The 19,344-nt window shown below is 34.3% G+C and overlaps 1 protein-coding gene and 1 long non-coding RNA gene across 8 annotated transcripts in view; one reads left to right on the top strand and one right to left on the bottom strand.

The window, feature by feature from the left end:
* The window catches only part of Fxr1 (FMR1 autosomal homolog 1), a 52,881-nt gene extending 35,943 nt beyond the window's left edge, over positions 1–16,938 (top strand). The window contains exons 11-18 of one of the 7 annotated variants that reach the window (XM_048347050.1): positions 3,236–3,322; positions 5,268–5,325; positions 5,413–5,475; positions 8,876–9,079; positions 11,046–11,246; positions 11,919–11,999; positions 15,174–15,265; positions 15,894–16,938. In XM_048347050.1, the coding sequence (XP_048203007.1) occupies positions 3,236–3,322; positions 5,268–5,325; positions 5,413–5,475; positions 8,876–9,079; positions 11,046–11,246; positions 11,919–11,999; positions 15,174–15,265; positions 15,894–16,064 (957 nt within the window). In that variant the 3' untranslated portion in view covers positions 16,065–16,938. Of the gene's footprint in view, positions 1–3,235; positions 3,323–5,267; positions 5,476–8,875; positions 9,080–11,045; positions 11,247–11,918; positions 12,000–15,173; positions 15,266–15,893 lie in introns of all 7 variants that reach the window. The other 6 variants (XM_048347051.1, XM_048347048.1, XM_048347054.1 and 3 more) reach the window with 6 other exon arrangements.
* On the bottom strand, positions 12,743–13,348 carry LOC125351940. The gene is made up of 2 exons (XR_007211062.1): positions 13,055–13,348; positions 12,743–12,923 (listed from the first exon to the last, which is right to left on the bottom strand). It is a non-coding gene; the product is annotated as an uncharacterized LOC125351940 (long non-coding RNA).
* Positions 16,939–19,344: the final 2,406 nt, after the last annotated feature.

Below are 19,344 nucleotides of genomic sequence, written 5' to 3'. Positions count from 1 at the left end.
TAAAAATTAAAAAATATATTTCACAATACCTGTGATATTCTGTACCATATATGCCTTTAAGGATCCTTTTAGAGGTAACTTGGTCATAGCATCTTCTACTCAAGGTTAAGGCATAGTGTTTCTCTTATTCTCGGTAGGCTATCTTTCTGATATTTCTTTTGGTAAAATGTAATTTGTTTTTAGCATCTGCTTTACAGAACAATAGTCTGGCTTAATTTACCACTCCTGAAGTTGGCATTCAGCCTGTATTTTTCTCATTACCATATTAAGTTAACTATAGGAATATTTAGTATGCTTTTTGAGACTATAATTGCTTTTAGACTATGTACATGTACTTTGTTTTTATCATAACTTGGCATAGATCATAGCTGTTGACCAAAGATCTTATTAGGAATTAAATAGTTACAAAATTGACTACCATAGAGATGAGCCAATTCAGGAGAGAGAAACAGGGAGATATACGTTATATAGGTCTCTAGGCATTTACACATAGCTCATGAAACCAAAGGGAGGATACTCTGTAGAGAAGAAAACAAGGGCACAATGCCTCTCTGCGTCTGATCATACAAAATACATTCCCTTAGTGAAATGATCACTCTTTGCTGTTGGTTTTGTTTTGTTTTCCTTTTACCTTGTTTGTTCATATATATATGTCTTTGGGTGGGAGGAGAGTCTTAAGAGGAGGCACAGAAATGGAGGGATAAAGGATAAACAAATGCACATAGTGGTAAGCAAAATAGATACTGTGAAAATGAACTTGTACAACTTACTGTTTAGACGTGGGAGGGGAAAACAAGAAGAGAGCTAGGGAAGGGGTGACATTATTTAGAGGTATGTTCTCTTTACTTGGCTTATAAAACTATAATACCTCTGTACATCGTTTTTATATTAACAATACTAAAAAAATGACTTGCCAGGCCTCAGGCCTGTAAATCCCAGCTACTTAGCAGGCTGAGCTCTGAGGATCATGGTTCAAAGGCAACCCGGGCAGGAAAGTTCATGAGACTTACAGACTTAATAAACCACCAGAAAACCCGAAGTGGTGCTGTGGCTCAAAGTGGTAGAGCACTAGCCTTGAGCTGAAAAGCTCAGAGACAGCGCCCAGGCCCAGAGTTGAAAAGCCCCATGCTGACACCCCCACTCTAAACAAAAAAGACAACACAGATATTAATTTTATTACTTTGGGCAAATGATTTATTTTGATTTTCTTTATATTGAATGTTTCCTTTTTTTGTTGTTTGTTCTAATAGTTACTTGTTTGATAATAGGATTGCTATGTAGTAATTGGATTACGTAATTTAAAATGTGTATATTACAACTAATAAAAAGTATGTATTTGAATATATGGATATACATACTAAATATGTAGAGAAACAAGTATGGTTTCTCATGTTTTAATTATAACTTTAGTATACGCTTACATTTTCTTTTTTTCCTCCACAACCTGGGCCTCGAACTGAGGGCCTAGGTGCTGTGTCCCTAAGCTTTCTTGTGCCAGGCTAGCATTCTACCACTTGAGTCACAGCTTCATTTGCAGCTTTTTGTTATTTTGTTATTTGATTGGACATGAGTCTCACGAACTTTTCTGCCCTGTTAGTTTGATTTTAAGCCTGGAATATTACTGTGGTTCTTTTTTAAGCACACTGATTTTTTTTTTTTTTTTAAGAGACAGACTCTGTGTACGTAACCCAGGATGGTCTCAAACTTGTGATCTCTCTGTTTCAGCCTCATGGTGCACTGGGCTTCTTAGTTACTTTTTAAATGAACATTAAATAATACATATATAACATTATATGAGATTAAAATTGGGGGGGATTTAATTTACCCCCTCATTTTTAATCACCTCCTCCCTCCTACATACATTTATTACTGTATGCTTGCTAGACAATACTCCTGGGCCCCCACACTTTTGTAGCCTTTTAATCCACTAAGCATGCCCTCTTACCTGTAAGATACCTTTACTGTAACCTTAAATTAGATTCTCTTGTTTTGTGCCTTTGTAGTTGAAATTATTACTTCCTAGTCACTATGATTCTCAGGGCTACATGATCCTTAGGAGTGTGCTCATTGTTAGCATCTGTCTTGGAGCTTTTTTGTTTTTTTAAAAATTAAATATCTAAAAGTCACTGATTAGATTTAAAAACTGAAAATAAACTGAATTTATACTTTACGGCTGAAAGATAATTTACGTAAGTAACTATTAGGACTGTGCTATAAAACAAAGAAAACGGAGAGACAGAATTTCAGCTTTAGCCTTTTATACTAAGAGAAGCTGAAATGTGCTGCTTCTTTATTTTTGAGTTTTAAGACAAAGTCTCATTATGTTATAGCCCATGCTGATTTTGAACTTGAGATCCATTGGCTTCAACAGGTGCTGGAATTACAGACCCAATGTGTGCCACAATGTGCTGCTACTGAAGTGTGTTTAAGGAAAATCCTGCAGCGTGTTGGTGGCTCATGCCTATAATTGTAGCTACTTAGGAGGCTGAGAGCTTAGGATCACAGTTCAAAGCCATCCCTAGCAGGTAGAACACTAGCCTTGAACAAAAGAAGCTCAGAGGCAGCAGCCCAGTTCTGAGTTTAAGCTCCAGGAATGGCATAAAATAAGAGAAGAAAAAACCTTAGCCATCTGACTCTCTTCCCTCCTACTTACAAAAACCCTCCTGTTGTTAAATTTAAAAGCAAATAGTTTGGTTAATCCTTTGATTTAGTTTAGTTACTGATGACTAAATAATTGTACCAGTAATTCTTTTATTTATGTATTCTGAAAGTATTTTTATTTCAGTGATTCTTAAGGGTCAGCAGATAACCCTGAGTACACAGACACTTAGGATTTTATCTGAATACATTTTATAGTGATAACTTGGCCAGTGTGCTTTATTATGTTCTTTAAAACATTGTAACATTCTCCTATCTAGGTCATGGCCACTTTAGTTTGAAGAAAGATTTTTTCTTCTCTTAAAAATTTGATTCATAGTTCATGGAAATTTAGTTGCAAGTAGAATAGAAATTAGTTCAAACTGAGGAGAGTTTTTTTTTGCATGTAAATTATAGCACAAATATGACATTAAAATTTAACCATTTCAGATTATATATTTCATTCCTCTTGAAGTTTAGTAGATACAAATTGCTATGTGTGTTAGAAAAGTTTTAAATTGTATATTTTAGTTAGATTTGTGCTGGAATATTAAGTATTAATTACTGAGGATATTGATTTTGTTTTTCTTTTTCACAGGGCATGGTTCCATTTGTATTTGTTGGCACTAAAGAAAGTATTGGAAATGTGCAAGTTCTCTTAGAATATCATATTGCCTACCTAAAGGTTCGTACATCATTTACATTATATTTCCTGCTAATCACTACTACATTCCTCCAAAATGTTGTATGTTGGTGTTGGCAATGTGGCTTAGTGGTAGAAAGTTTGCCTAGCACAAGTATAAGACCCTGGCATTCAATCCATAGTACCAAAAATATTAAAAATAAGAAAGATGGTTGGGGGTACTGGAGGGGAGTAGCTTTTTGGTAGACCTGCTTAAGCAAGTATGAGGCTGGAAGTTCAAACACCAGTACTGCAAAAGAAAAACTGCACATTTACAACAAACATAAGATTGCCCTCACACTAAACATTTTATGTTTGCCTAAATTGCTACTAAATATTTTTGCTCGTTTTGTCACACAGAATTTTGTCTTTTGCTATAGTTAAATGATCTCATGCATTATTTCTTCTTAGCATTTAAATTTCCTTATTGTTTAAGAAATGGTAACTTTTCGTCCTTATAGGATCTGTTGTTATATTAATATATGTTGTGTATTAGAACCAAGTTGTTTCTACTTTGGTATTCTACATGCATATAGAGCACACAAATGAAGTTTGATTATCATAGAACTTTGACATCTCAATCATCTGCACTACCTTTCACGTGTGTGTGTGTGTGTGTGTGTGTGTGTGTGTGTGTGTGTGTGTGTGTTTCTGGAAGCAAGACTCAAAACTAGAGCCTATACATGGGGAATGTGCCACTTTGCTACATTGCCAGTTCTCATTTGCTAGTTTTTCTTCCTCATGTACTTGTAATGAGGCTTGATGTCAGCCTTGTTTCCCTGTCTACCAATATTTTCCTTGGGGCTAGTGCTCTACCATGTGACGTCTACTTAAAGCTTTTTGCTGGTTAATTGGAGATAGTAATTTCCCAGATTTGTCTAGACTGTTTTCAAATTTACAGTCCTTAGATCTTAGCTAGGATTATATGGATAAGCCACCAATGCCTATCTTTCATTTACTAATTGTTAGTATTTTAGTTGATACATAAACAGCAAGTGTTTTAGGAAAAAGTGACTATTATATAGTGTCGTTGTTTCTGTTTCCCTTGTTTAGAGTATCATCAACTGTTTACTTTTTAGTATATTTACTTTTTGTGTCTTACATCTTTGCTGTTCTGCTATTCTGAAAGTCCCCCTTCCTAATGTTATTTCTTGAAACTTCTATAACAAGTTTCAATTCAAGTCCAGTACTTTCAGTTAAGAGCTTTGTCAAGACATCTTACCTTTACATCTTCCAGTGTCCTGAGGTTTTTTGTTGTTTTCTCCTGATACCCCAGGCCTTAAAGCTCTCGGCTTCCCTGCTCCCCCCACCCCCCACCCACCCTGCGCACGCCACTCATATATTTGGCTCTGTGTCCCTTGAGCCAAACCTAAAGTCCAGCCTTTTATTTTGCTGGTTATTTGAAGATACAGTGTCAAAGACCTATGCTTGGGCTGGCTTCCAACCACAATCCTCAGATCTTAGCCCTTTGAGTAGCTACATTATAGGCAACATCCATTGGGACTCTTCTGGCCTCAGCTTTTAAATAATAAATTATGTCTTTGTAACTCACAAATAAGGGAGCAATACTTTGATAGGAAAGCAGCTTTTATTAGTACTTTTCATAGATGATACTTTAGCATTATTTTGCAGAGTTGTAACCCTTTGAGGAACAAAATCTGCTATTGCTATATAATTATTAGCTATTTTAATAAGTTATTTTAACACTGAAACATTCTCTAAAGGGTAGAATTCTGTTTCTTTAAATTTTTTTACTTGTGTGTTTTTTGTGTATTCCTAAGGTGTTCAGTATTTAGTAGAATTAGCAAATGTCCATGTGAATTGTGTTAGGAACACAGTGCTGCTCTAGCAAGTATTTTCTTATGTCACAGATTCTTTGGTTGTTCATTTAGTTGTAACTTTAGGTTTAAAAAAATCATTAAATAAAACCTTTTTGTTTTGATTGTAGGAAGTGGAACAGCTAAGAATGGAACGCCTGCAGATAGATGAACAGCTGCGACAGATTGGTATGGGTTTCAGACCTTCTTCCACCAGAGGGCCTGAAAAAGAGAAAGGATATGCCACTGATGAAAGTACCGTCTCTTCTGTACAAGGTTCTAGGTCTTATAGTGGAAGAGGCAGAGGTCGTCGGGGCCCTAATTACACCTCCGGTTATGGTAAAAAACCAAACACTTTTTATTTTTGTAAGAGTGTAGTTTACATGCTTCCATAGATTTTTGCTTATAACTAGTAAGCTCATTGCTCTTAATTTGTTCTGGGGACATTCCTAATGGTGATGATATACTTTGTTAATGACAGTAAAAGGTATGTAGCTTCTGAACAACTACATAATGAGGTGGAACATTTTTTTTAAGTTACTAAATAGTCATCTTTGTTTTAAATACTTAAGGGGTTGAATGTTCATCACCTTGTTTTCCAAATATTTCTCTTTAACACAGTTTTTCTACATTTCTCCAGTAAAATCTAGAACTGGTGGTGATACTCCTAGGAATATATCATTAGCAAAGTAAAAATGAAAACATGAAAGTCACTAGAAAAAGATATTATGTATAACAAATATTTAGTAGCTGGAAGTAGGGCTCAGAGGATAGAGCACTTGCCTAGCAAGTAAGTGCAAAGTGCAAGGCCCTGAGTACTAAATTAAGAACAATTTCCATTTTATTACTAGTCTTTACTGACAGACTTAGATATTAACATTTTTCTTTTGGAATTTTTTTTTTTTTATTTTTTTTGCGCCAGTCCTGGGCCTTGGACTCAGGGCCTGAGCACTGTCCCTGGCTTCTTCCTGCTCAAGGCTAGCACTCTGCCACTTGAGCCACAGCGCCGCTTCTGGCCGTTTTCCGTATATGTGGTGCTGGGGAATCGAACCTAGGGCCTTGTGTATCCGAGGCAGGCACTCTTGCCACTAGGCCATATCCCCAACCCCTGGAATTTTTTATTTTGAAATGGCAGCATTTAATGAAGACTTTATAAAAGACAACCTAATTAACATGTTGTACAAATTTTTTTTTTTTCTGGTATACCGGTTCTGAGGCCTGAACTCAGTTCATGGTGTTGCCCCTTTGCTTTTCTGCTCAGTTAGTGCTTTTCTACTTGAGCATAGCGGCACTTCCAGCTTTTGGGTAGTTTATTGGATATAAAAGTCAAAGGGCTTTGAACTATGATCCTCAGATCTCAAGCCTTCTGAATAGCTAGGATTATAGATGTGAGCTACTAGCACTTGGCAGTAAACTTAAACAACAACGTGTTTTATTGTCAAGATGGGATTAACCTAAGTAGATTGACAGAGTGGTGATAGTAATAATCCTAAATTCTACATATGGATTTGGATCTTAGTAGTGACCTGATTTTGGGATCGGGGGACATTTTCGTTATTCTTTTCTCTTGTTTCTCGGGTTTCTGCTATTTCTGTGCATCCTGTTTAGGGAAAGTATTCATTAATATATTCCAAAATGCAAAGCATTTAAGGAAAATAAATTTCTAATTTTTGTTTGAAGAATCATTAATGTTGCTAACTGTATAAAATGGCATAAAATTACACTATTTGTTGTAGACGTAGAAGGTTATATCTCCATGTTCCTGTTCTTTTTATATATTTTAGTAAATCCTGTAAAGAATTGAGAGTTGTAAGCTTATTTTATTACTGTAGTTCTGGAAGCCTGTAACATAAAAATGAGTAATTAAACATCCAATATATTCTAATTTGATGTTTCAAAGCCTAAATTTTTAGCCCAGATAGTCAATCTTGGCTTTTTGAATGATTATTAGAACAATTTTGTTTGTCTTTGTGAAAAAGAAGTCTACTTGTTGAGGAGAGTAGCAAAGTAATTCTGTAAGAATAAGATAATATGTGGAATGCTAACAGAGCAGCCTCATCTAGATTGCTGTAAAGTGTACAAATTGTTCAGTAGATGGCACTCTTACCTTTATAGAACTAAAAGTATTGCTTGAAACAGCTTGAATTGGCTTGAGAGGGAAAAACCATCTTAGTTTGTAGATATTTTTGAATACTTAATATCAGGATTTTTAGGTAGTAATAATACTAATAATAACCCATATATACATGCATACTATTGTGCCAAGTTTAAGGGTCAAGAAAGGATCTCCTTGCCTTTCTTTCCAGGCTGGCCTTGAAATTTAGTCCTTCTGTTGTCAGCCTCCAGAGTAGCAATTAGCTATGATTACAGGCATGGGCCGGTGTTTTGTTTTTCTTTTCTTCCCTTCTTTCTTTTTGACTGCCTGTTTCAGGGCTTGAATTTAGGGCTTGAGGTGTTCTTCCTGAGCTCCCCCCCCCCCCAAGTCTTATTAACACTTTTAATTTGTTCATCTTTCCTGCTTGGGACTTGAAACCTCAGTCCATCTCAGCCTCTGGAGTAGCAAGGATTAAGTTTGAGCCACTGGCACCAGACCTATAATGCAGGGACACCTTTTTTTTCTTTATTGTCACAAGAAACTTTTGTGTATTTTGTGAATGGAATTCTACCTTTTATCATATATGATTTTGTAATGATTCTTTCAGAGAAACTTTAATAACACAAAAAAATCAAATGATAGGTAACAAAGTTTCTAATGAAATGAGGGCAGGAGGCCTGTTTTCAGATTGGTCTGATGCTAGAAATTAGACATAGACTGAAGGAAATACATTTGGATATATGATAAGGAAAATGACATGCCAAAAATCATGAAGAACAGGAGTATGAAAATGAACTATGATTGTGTCTGACTTGTTTGCAATACAACAGTGATACTGTAGACTTACAAAATCTTCCATGTGTCTACATTTTTGAAAGGTCTCTTAAGATAGGTTGTAGGAGTTAGAAGTGGTCTGTAATTTTAAAGTCATGCTGAATATTTTCCTCTGGTTATGATTTCACTTCTAGTAGTTGTCAAGTGATGTTTTCTCAAGACTACAATTTATTGAATAATTTCAAATATCTTATTCTAAGTTTTGGCAGTACTAAAATGTGCTGTTACTTTATGTAAGATAATAAGATAGTATGATACATTTCTGGCTTGTAAGGAATCTTTTCTTGGGAGTTCAGCTAGTGAACTTCAAAATCGTGTAACAGATTTAAATGGAATTTGTTCACATTGCTAATTATTCAGTAATTCTGGTTACAGATGTTGAAATGTGAACAAAGAGCCACCTCAGTAGATAATAGTAGAATCACTATAACCTAGAGTATTATTATAAATATGATAGCTTTGTTTTATTGTATAATAGTTGTATTTATCATTTCTAATAATGTAGATTAAAAACCTAAAAAAATGGACAAATTTTGGTATTATCTCCCCATAGTAAGTGCAGTTTAATATTGTATGTTTGATAATACTACTACTGATCTTGACTAGTAGATATTTTATTACTACTACTACTACCACCACCTTAATATTTTGTTATTCTCTTAGTTATTAATTTCAAATTTAATTTCCATGTAACTTTTCAGGATGCAGACAACATGCTTAATAATTTGTAAGAAATAGTTTTGAAAACTTCTAAGCACTTTTTTTTTTAAAACAAGGAGCCTCTAATTGGCTTATTTGTTGCTTTTCAAGGTACAAATTCTGAGCTGTCTAACCCCTCTGAAACAGAATCTGAACGCAAAGATGAGTTGAGTGATTGGTCATTGGCGGGAGAAGATGATCGAGAGAGCCGACACCAGCGTGACAGCAGGAGACGCCCAGGAGGAAGAGGCAGAAGTGTTTCAGGGGGTCGAGGTCGAGGTGGACCACGTGGTGGCAAATCTTCCATCAGTTCTGGTAGTCTTTCACATAATGTGTCTGCATCTGTTCCTTCTAATAAATGTAACTATGCAAAAGTTAACTTACCACCCGTGGCCACCCATTTTGGGAAATTTCTCTTTAAAATAGTGGCCTATGAAGCAATTAGTACAGGAAAAACCATAGACTCTTTCAGGTCAGAACTTTTGTTTGGTGTGTATCTTGAGGGATTTTGTGTACTTAGAATTTTTTCTCCTTTTTTTCCCTAGAAATTTGAGTTATTTCTGTTAGCCAAACAGATTCGGTGAATTTTATGCACAGAGAATGTTTTTATGTATTAATTTGAAAAAACAGAAGCATTTGTTGTAATACTAGGTACTACTTGGAGAACAGAAAAATGGTAGGATCACCTCTTAGGGAAATTTTACCAAGGAATTGAGCTGAAAAGAGTACACAGATTACTATAAAGACTTGAGATTTAAAGGCAACTTTTAGCATCATTTTAGAATGTTTACAATGCTTTATAATGCTTTTGACTGAAGTTACTAGAATGCTTTCTGAGCAAACTAGGATTTAGGGAAGATGGACTAGATTATTTCAAGAGCATAACTTTAACATGTACTTTTATGTCCCTTTAAGAAAACCACACATTCTTAATGATATACACCTACCCTTTTAAATAGTATGTATTGTAAGTATTATAGAAGATTAGTGTGTAGACAATATGTGGGATATTTACATAAAACTTATGACAACAATTGAGCACAAAAAGGAATTTTTGTAAGGTTTTTTGTTTTAGTTCTTTCATTTGCTTTAGAATCTTTAGTTTTCTGACCTTTTAGACAAGTAGTTTTAATATTTGAATACATTGCACACTTTTACATTATGCTGCATTGTCAAATAAATACATGATTAGGTGAATGACTGTTTTCTAAATGTTATAGGCAATAAATAAACCTAGTTAGGATTGGCATATTTATTTTGTATTAAATCTTACAACTTCCTTTCCTACCTTTACCACACCTTTACTCTTTGTTTCTAGAGTTGCAGAGAACTCAGTATTTCAGCATTTTTCTTTACATTACCATTTAGAACTTCAATTGTAGTTTGCTGCTTTGTGTGTACTTATTTTAATTATTACATTTCATAGGTTTGAGTTCAGTATTGCTTGGAAATAGTCCATTTTAGTATACACTGAGGTATCAGCCATAAAAGGCACTAAAAGCTTTCTTAGGGTTAATTCATTGTAGCTGAATATTCTGTTATTTCTCTAGCCTCTGGATTGAATTGGGATGTACATGTTAAAATTAGTATTAATATTCTGTTTCTGCAATACCAGTCATCTTAGTTTTAGGACCTCTCTCAGATTAAAACAGTCCAGATACTTGAAGTCCCTTACATAAGATGACATAGAATATTTGCGTATTGTGTGTGCATCTTGTATACTTCAGGGATAGGGAATGGCTGCCCTGCACAACCAGTAGGTCTGTTCTTGTCAAGGCTCAACCACAGGCGAGGTTTGAAATACAGTAAATTTTAGGAGATTTTTTCATAGTTATTTATATAAACATCAGTACTGGCTAACATCACACCCATTCTTGCTTCAAATCACTAGTCACCTGTAATACCTATTAAAGTATAAATGCTATGTAAGTAGTTAAATGAACAGTGACCAAAAAAAATGTACATAACTAGCACAGTATTTTAATTCACTTTGCCATCTGCATTGGTTTAACCTATGTTTTAAATACAAAAGGAAATATTAGGAAGCTCTCTGCTCATCTTTTGCTTTATAATTTTTATCACCATTTAAATTTTTTATATTTACTTGTCTTCATTATTTTCGAGGTAAAATAGTGATACAGAAACCATTTTTATTTGAAAACTATATTTTTATTGGGGAAAATTCATGTTTATCATTAATTGATGTGGTTCATTATAGAATAAAATACTCACAACTGCAGTCCTCTTAAACAAATATTTCTTGCCTCTGACATGAATATAGTGCTCAAAGATCCAGACAGCAATCCATACAGCTTACTTGATAATACAGAATCAGATCAGACTGCAGACACTGATGCCAGCGAATCTCATCACAGTACTAACCGTCGTAGGCGGTCTCGTAGACGAAGGACTGATGAAGATGCTGTTCTGATGGATGGAATGACTGAATCTGATACAGCCTCAGTTAATGAAAATGGGCTAGGTATGTAAGCACTTAGGGTACAGTGTGTGTGTGTGTGTGTAAAATTATGCTGCTAATGTAAACATTTTCTTTATGTGGCTCACAAAGTGTTAATAACGTCAGTGAAACTAGATAGCCTTTTGTCTGTCTAGTTTTCACATTTGTCAAATTATTTGAATCTGGGTTTATTAAAGTGCCCTTTGATGCCATTGAATAGAGTGCAAGTATTCAACTTTTATTGTCCCCAAACTAGAATTGAGCTATCAGCTTGTCTTTCTAAAATGTCTAAACTGACATTAGTATGAAGATATGTAAATCATAACTGAGCATTAATTTCCAATGGGTTAAAATGTCCTCCATTGAAAAACTATTGGAGAGAAACCATCTCTGAATGAATTTTAAGTAGTAATTTAAGTCTGGGAGTTAATTAATATAGTTAAAACCCTCTTAATTTCCAGATGAGAATTCCATTTTTAATCTATTTGGAATGCTTAAAAGCTACAAAAGTGTCTATTCTGTGAGTACTGTATGTTTAATCTTTGATGTTTAAATCTTGCTCCTTCCTCTTTAAATAAGGAAAGTTGTTTTATGTTACTGTTTCTTTTTTCCTTTTTGTTTTTTTGTTTTTTGTTTTGTTGTTTTTGGTTTTTTTTTTTTTGTCAGAATAGTTCATGGTAAACTTTGCCCTTACAGATGATAGTGAAAAAAAACCCCAGCGACGCAATCGTAGCCGCAGGCGTCGTTTCAGGGGTCAGGCAGAAGATAGACAGCCAGGTAACTAGAGTGGACCTGTTGATACCAGGTCACAAGCATGAAAAAAATGTCATGTGTCTGCATTATAAATATATTTACATGTTCACATGTGTGCATATACAAAATCTGTGTTGCATAAATTGTTTATTCAACTAATAAGACTACTAAAGAAAATTCGTTCTTTCCCCACAGTGTGAATGTTGAGTAACTGGTCTAAGCGAACTAATTTTGCATTTTAATTTTTTACTTGGAAATACTAAGAAGACTATAATTTTATTCACTTGCGAGGTTCATCGCTCTTGAAATGGAGCCTGCCATCCCAGGGACTGTATTATAGAGTGAATGTGACTGAGGTTGATCGACCTAAGTGGGTAGCTTTTGCATGGTGCCTGCTTACTGGATTTAACACCTCATTTTTGTGGGAATTTTCGTACTCACAGTTTAAAACAAATATAAAAAGGGAAAATACTGAAGTGTCCTTTTCCTAATAAGAGGATGCATGTTATGTTTTTATTTTATTGTATAATCCCTTTACACCTACTAACCAACCAGATTAATAGTATTTATTTAGTTTCACAGTATTAACTTTATACAATCATAATTTTTAGTAACTGGAAAAATTACTTTTGTATATTTTGAACGTAATCCCATCTCCTGTGTACAGAGATTTACATGTATATTCACTAAGAAGAAATTGTGTTCACTAGAAATAAACCCTTTTCAAACTAATCAATTTTGCATTCTTTCCAAAGTAAAACCTTTCCATGTTTTCCCCAATGTGTAAATTCTAGCATCTTTAGTACTGGGTTAAATACATGTGGGACAGCTAGTTAAATGTATTCCTATTTCAGAAAGTTCATGTTTTAAAGATAGACATTTTTTTTTTAGAGTCAGAAAAATAGATTCTGACCGGGAAATTTTTTTTTTTTCCTATTTCTGTTCTCTCTTCTCCTACGGTAGTGTTAGAAATAATGAATAAAAACAATCTTACTTTCCGGATGTGGCATAGGAATGAATACACTTTTTCATGCCTGCATAAATAGGTGGTAAATTCAGGCTATCAATATGAGCTTAACACAGAATAAATTACAGCATTGTTTAATTACACAGGTGAATGGTGAAATCCCAAGACCAAAATAGTAGGATATCTTGCAGAAGAGGCAGATACTTGAGTAGTATTGATTGAAATTACTCTTTTCATAGTTTTTGGTAATTTGACAGTGATTGTGATGCATACTGCATCTGTTATTGTTTTACTCTGTTCTTATGTATTAGTATATTTCCTCCTCTAAAATGTTTTACATTCCCTAGTGCTTCCCCTTGCCCTACTAAATGATAAGAACATATGGTGAATAAAAACACTGAATTACTTCTTGTTCCTGACTTAAGTTTAAAGGGAGGCAGCCTCCACTTAAAGTTAGTAATTAAAATTCTCTTTTAAAATATCTTTTTAATTTGCTCCAAATTGTTCTTAGCTATTGAAGAGCCTTTACATAAGTACAGTGTTGTCAGTTTATTCCTGGACCCCACTGAGGAAATTCCAAAGTCTAAATTATCTTTCATAAATTGCCTATTTTTCCTAGATATTATAGTCTTGAATAAGAGACATAATTTAGCATGTTTTTCAAGTAGATGAATTTTTCCCAGTGTCACTGAGGTCTGAACTATGGAAACAGAAAACATACACTACTATTCCCCAAACTAGTGAGAATCATTCTCAAATGGCTTTGTCACCATATAGGTAGATTTAATAATGGAGGTAGATTATGATACTATCCTCTTTCCAATACTCTTTACTATTAGTTAAATATTTATACATTACTTAGCATTGAAATTAAATGACAAAATTTTAAAACACTTAAAAAATGTATATGCCAAGTTAGTTACAGCATGGGAAGTATCAGGAATGTGGCTTAGAGGTAGAGTGCTTGCCTAGCATGCATGAAGCCCTGGCTCCGATTTCTCAGTAGCACATAAACAGAAAAAAGCCAGAAGTGGCTCAAGTTGCTACAGCACTAGCCTTGAGCAAAGAGAAGCTCAGGGACAGAGCCCAGGTCCTGAGTTTAAGCCTCAGTACCAGCAAAAAAAAAAAAAAAAAAAAAAAAAGGCTCTAATTTTCTAATAACCATGTGTAGGTCCTGGTAAAAGTTTTCCTATGATTTTAAGGTTCATTTACATAAATAGTTCTTGAAAAGTTCTTGTTAGCACATTCATATTTAAAAATGAATTGTAGCTACTATCCAATTTATTATGCAAATTGATTGGCTCCGTATAATTTAAAACTTAAGAGAACCAATTTTCCCCAGATTTAATGACTTGAAGTTAAAATTGTTTTCCTTTACATGATTAATAATTTAAAACATGCTGAATTTTTATTAGGGATCTTAGTTTCAGTAGAATATAATTATCTGTAAGGAGTGGGAGGGTGTTATTTTGTTATTTTCTCAGATTAGGGATTCTATGCTTCAAGCCTTGAGACTAATCAATATCTGTAGAACAGAACTTATTGTGTTTGTACAACAGTGAGAAGTTACATGGGCTAGTCCTTTTTCTAATCTGTTACCTGTACCTCTGAAAACACATTTCAGTCTATTCCTAACAAAGCTGCAAGAGTGGGTGCTCACTTAAGTAATTCTGGCCTTTTTTGTACTCCAATCAATGTCTGCATCTTTAAGATGGTCCTATGTTACCCTTTGTTTGTACTTTAAGTCACAAAATCAGTTGGCTAATCAGAATGGTTCCTACCATGTAAGATTAAGAAGGAATCAGTCTGAAATTTTCAAATCACCTTGTGACTTGACTCAACATTTTCCCCCACTAATAATTATAAGCAGTTGTTTGCACTTAGAACACGGCACCTATCATTTCTTGTTTGTGGGTTGTTTTGTTCTTTGTTTCATAATACTTTGTCCCACAAGCTTAGTATCTATCAACCAGAAGGAAATAGCTGGATTCTTGTGAAAGAGGACTTGAATCTAGATTTCCTCATTTCTCCAGCTTGAATTCTTCTATTGCCAACACTAAAATCATAGGCAATTTTTTTTTTCAAGCTTTTTGGTTGGAGGTGATACCCAACTTAAAATTTTGAATTTGGGTGACCCACCATTAGTTTAATAGTGAAATTACTCTTTATCCATAAATAAACTTTAGAAATACTTTTTTCAACACCTGTAATTTTTTTCTCATCTTTAACAGTCACAGTTGCAGATTATATTTCTAGAGCTGAGTCTCAGAGCAGACAAAGAAACCTCCCAAGGGAAACTTTGGCTAAAAACAAGAAAGAAATGGTAAGGAGAATTTAACCTGTAGGATTTTCTTTTTGTTTCCTTTTTATGTTTTTATTTTTTTCTTCTTGGTATAATTTAGACTTATTTTTTACTTCTTAATGTATGATCACTTGTTTTCCCAAATAGACAGTATTACTTAGTTAAAGAAGACTTTGTTCCTGGCTACAGATGACTGAAGATATGCATGCTTGAGGCTGAAATCCTTTTTGGATAGAATTTGTGAAGTTCAGTTTGTCCAACTATACAGCTGAATTTTGTAGTGGATCTTTTAAATTTTGAATTTTTAAAATGCTTTCAGGGATTTGGTACATGAGTTTAGGGGGGAGAAGGTGAGTAAGTAGGTGGTTTTTTTGTTTTAGATATTTTCTTGTTTCAGTTACATGGAGCTTTCTAGTTTAATTAAGTACTACAGATGGTGTATGGTTTAGGCATTCCTAGAGATAGAGTTCAGAGACCCCCCCCCCCCAATGGAATTCTTTGATAATTATTTAAACATTTTAAAACGTGTTAATTGTTTTATCTGTGGTGGACTATGAAATTTTCTAAATTAATGTTTATGTAGCTATTTTCCTCCCCAGCTGTAGATTGCATTTATAAAGAAGTTGAAAAAGTTGTCTCCCTTTGGCAGGCAAAAGATGTGATTGAAGAGCATGGTCCTTCAGAAAAGGCAATAAATGGCCCAACTAGTGCTTCTGGCGATGAAATTCCTAAACTACAGCGTACTCCAGGAGAAGAAAAGATTAATACCTTAAAAGAGGAAAATACCCAAGAAGCAGCAGTCCTGAATGGTGTTTCATAAACTGAAGAAGTTCCTAGTTTACAGTTCTCTTACATTACATTTACAATAGTGCTTGTACAAGCTTGCCAAAGATAGAATATGGATCGCCAGTCTTTACATCGTACTTTCAGTTCCTCCATTTGGAATTCAGAAAGGGGAGGGATCCTGAAGAAATCATATGTTAAACATACTTTGACACCTACTGTGTTAAAACTATATCATCAGATGTGCCTTGAGAATAGTATATGTAACATTAAAAAACGTTGCTGGCTATAGGAAATGTTATTTTGTTTTCAAAATATGGCAGAGAATGGGGGGGGTGGGGGGAGGTGGGTGGGGGTGGGATCCCTAACACAATATTCTTTATGAAAGCATTAGCTGCTTTTGTTACATTTTTAATATGCAACCACTTCTTCACCTGAGGAAAAATAGAATGAGATGCAGTCTGAAATATTTTGCACTGAATTGTAATTTCTTCATTAGTTTAGTCTGGAAACTGGTCTGTTTTAATGTTTTTTAAATGCTGTATGAAAAGGAAAACTGCAGACCACTGGAATACATTTGTTAACTCATCTGCAGGGACACTGGGTGATATTGGCAGTGACTGTTCTACATTGAGGCTTTGTTTGGTTTATTTATTAAAGTGTACAGTATTTAAAAATCAAACATAGCTTTAGTTAAAACACTAAGCTGATTAGTCATGTCCATTCAAACTTAAACTAAACTACTGAAAAAAGATCATTTTCCAGAAAGTTATTTCTGTATAAACTACATGTTAGTTTTCAGTAGAGTATCTTTCACTTTTTCTTTTCCTTTTTTAATTTTTTTAAAAATTTTGGTTGTTTGATGTGCAATATGTTTTGTATGCAGGTAGTAAATAAACTTTGATCTTCCATTTGCTGATTTTTAACTTGCTACTTTTTATGCCAATTATTACAAAGTAGTTGGACCTATGTAGAGGCACAGAATAGTTTCTTTGACTGCTTTTAAGAAGCATCTATTCTTGCTTATACCTCAAAATGTTTAGTGGACCATTTATTTTGTAATGAATGCTCTGCAATATGTAACATGAGTTAGATTGTTAGCATAGGGGGTTAGGAAACATAGTACATTCATTAGAAAAATTCTAATCACTGGCAAATCTTAAGAGATAAGGGGTAGAAGCCAGTTTTACTTTGCCTTTTATTAACATTATTTTTTAAAAGTACAATAAGCAATTTTTAATTGCCAGTAAAGTGCTTTATGATTTCAAAAGGAAATGTGAAGGTATCAGTGAGAGAAATGGATAATCAAGATATTTTAAAATATGAGGTTAAATAAATGTGGAACTTCAGTATTTTATAGACCACTGAACCAGGAAGAATACAGTCCTTCAACATCTGAAAACATTTTATGCACATAATTAGTAAATTATGCTTATATTGGCCATTAACAGCATACAGGATAATGCAGTAGTATTTAGTTACATGTGAGCAAGTTTCAGAAATACATGCATAGCCCTAATCGTGTGTGTGTTTTTATATATGTGGGCATTAAGTGTGCTGGTAATTGGTTAAGTGATCCTTGGTACTGGAGAATTTTTAATAAATAATAAAAATTCCAGTGCTTTCTATAAATATGCCAGGTAATAATTTGAGTAAAATGCTACTTAAGAAATGTCTTTAGGCCACCAAAGCTAGTAACAAATTGGCTTTTAAATTCTTAGTTCTCTTGCACTATAAGGTGGTTACAAATTAAACCATAATGTAATGGGCAATGAAGACTTTTTCTTTTTTGGTGGTGCTGGGGATTGAACCTAGAACCTGTACAATTAGTCTAGTATTCTGCCAGAGAGTTACATCTTTAGCTCATGAGGAATTTTAATACCTAAATTAGAAAATGTGGCATAAAGAAAAAAATTTCCTATGTAGAATCGCTTCACTAAAATCTTTTGAGGGTTTAAGAATAGCTTAAGCAGTTTAGTATTTAATAGTCCTCTTTTTAAATATCTAAAATTTTATTACTTTGCAATTAAACAGTGACTTGTCCTTTAAAAATAGTCACTGAAGACTTGTATGCAGGCTTGCTTTAAATAGCACATCCTCAAATTATCAGTAAATATATTTGGAGATAACTTATTTATTCTTATGTAGATCATCGATTTGGTTACTCGGCTACTTAGGTGAGATGTTGGAATGGAAGTACAAGTCAAGCAAGGGTATTCTAAAAGATCTTGTCTAGAGTTCAGTTTCAGCTCTGTATGTGAAGTCTTAATGTAGAAGAAGCTGAAGTAAACTTTGAAGTAGGAGTTGTTACTCTTGATGAGGCCAAGGGTTCTTGGTTAAACCTTTTAACAAAACTTGAGACATTGATCTAGTACATGTATAATAAGGATACAAACACCGATTTTAAACAGCTTAAGTACTTTAATGATTTGGGAGAAGCAGTGCATCAAGCAAGTGACCTCATGAGAAATTATCTCAGTTACTACTTAGAACAAGGCTAAGAGTCAAAGTACAGGTTATCTGGCTGCTGGTGGCTTGTGCTTAATACTCCTAGAGCTACTCAGGTATCTGAGATCTGAGCATTGCAGTTTGAATCCAGCCCAGGCAGATACATTAGCAGACATATTAAAAAATTAGATCTTCAACCTGGAGTGCAAGCCTCAGTACTGGCACATAGAAGGGCAACAGACACTTTCATACATAAAAGACAAAAAGAACACAGCTGATCCACCAGCCATTCTTTTTAGGTTGGTAATCAGTGGAATTTTTGTATTTACTATTAACTAGGACTTTGAAACCTGAGGAGAGTCTGTTCTATAAGTTGGTATAATGGTGCCCATAGTATCATTTCTGTCTTATGCTTTTTGGGGATTTAGCTCAGTCAGTGGAAGACCACTTGCCTAGTGAGTGCAAGGCCCTAAGTTCTGTCCTCAGTTATGCAAGTAGATACAGCTAAAAATAATTAGCATTCTTATACACTCAGGTTAAGTAAATACTATATGTTAACAATGCTTTGTGCCAGATGATTAACTGTCATTAGCAAAGACTTGAATTTTAAGCCCTGAAAAAAATGAGGTGTGAAATAGTATGTTCTGAAGTCTCATGCAGTCTACCTGTTTCTATTATCTTGTAATCCTTACACCTTTTTTACAAGGTACATGTGGTAAAATTTGTTTGTGCTGTAGAAATCCAGCCAAGTGTGTGGTTTTGGATTGTAGTTGCTCATAATCCATTATTAATGATTATGATGATTTTTTTCTTTTTTCCATTTTTTCTAAGACTTGCAGTAGTTCCAGTCCAGTAGTTCCAGTCAGCTG

The sequence above is a fragment of the Perognathus longimembris genome, chromosome 5 (genome assembly GCF_023159225.1).
Source record: "Perognathus longimembris pacificus isolate PPM17 chromosome 5, ASM2315922v1, whole genome shotgun sequence".
NCBI classification, from domain to species: Eukaryota; Metazoa; Chordata; class Mammalia; order Rodentia; family Heteromyidae; genus Perognathus; species Perognathus longimembris.
The sequence above is the reverse complement of the archived record's forward strand: the minus strand, read 5'-3'. Positions and strand labels throughout refer to the sequence as shown.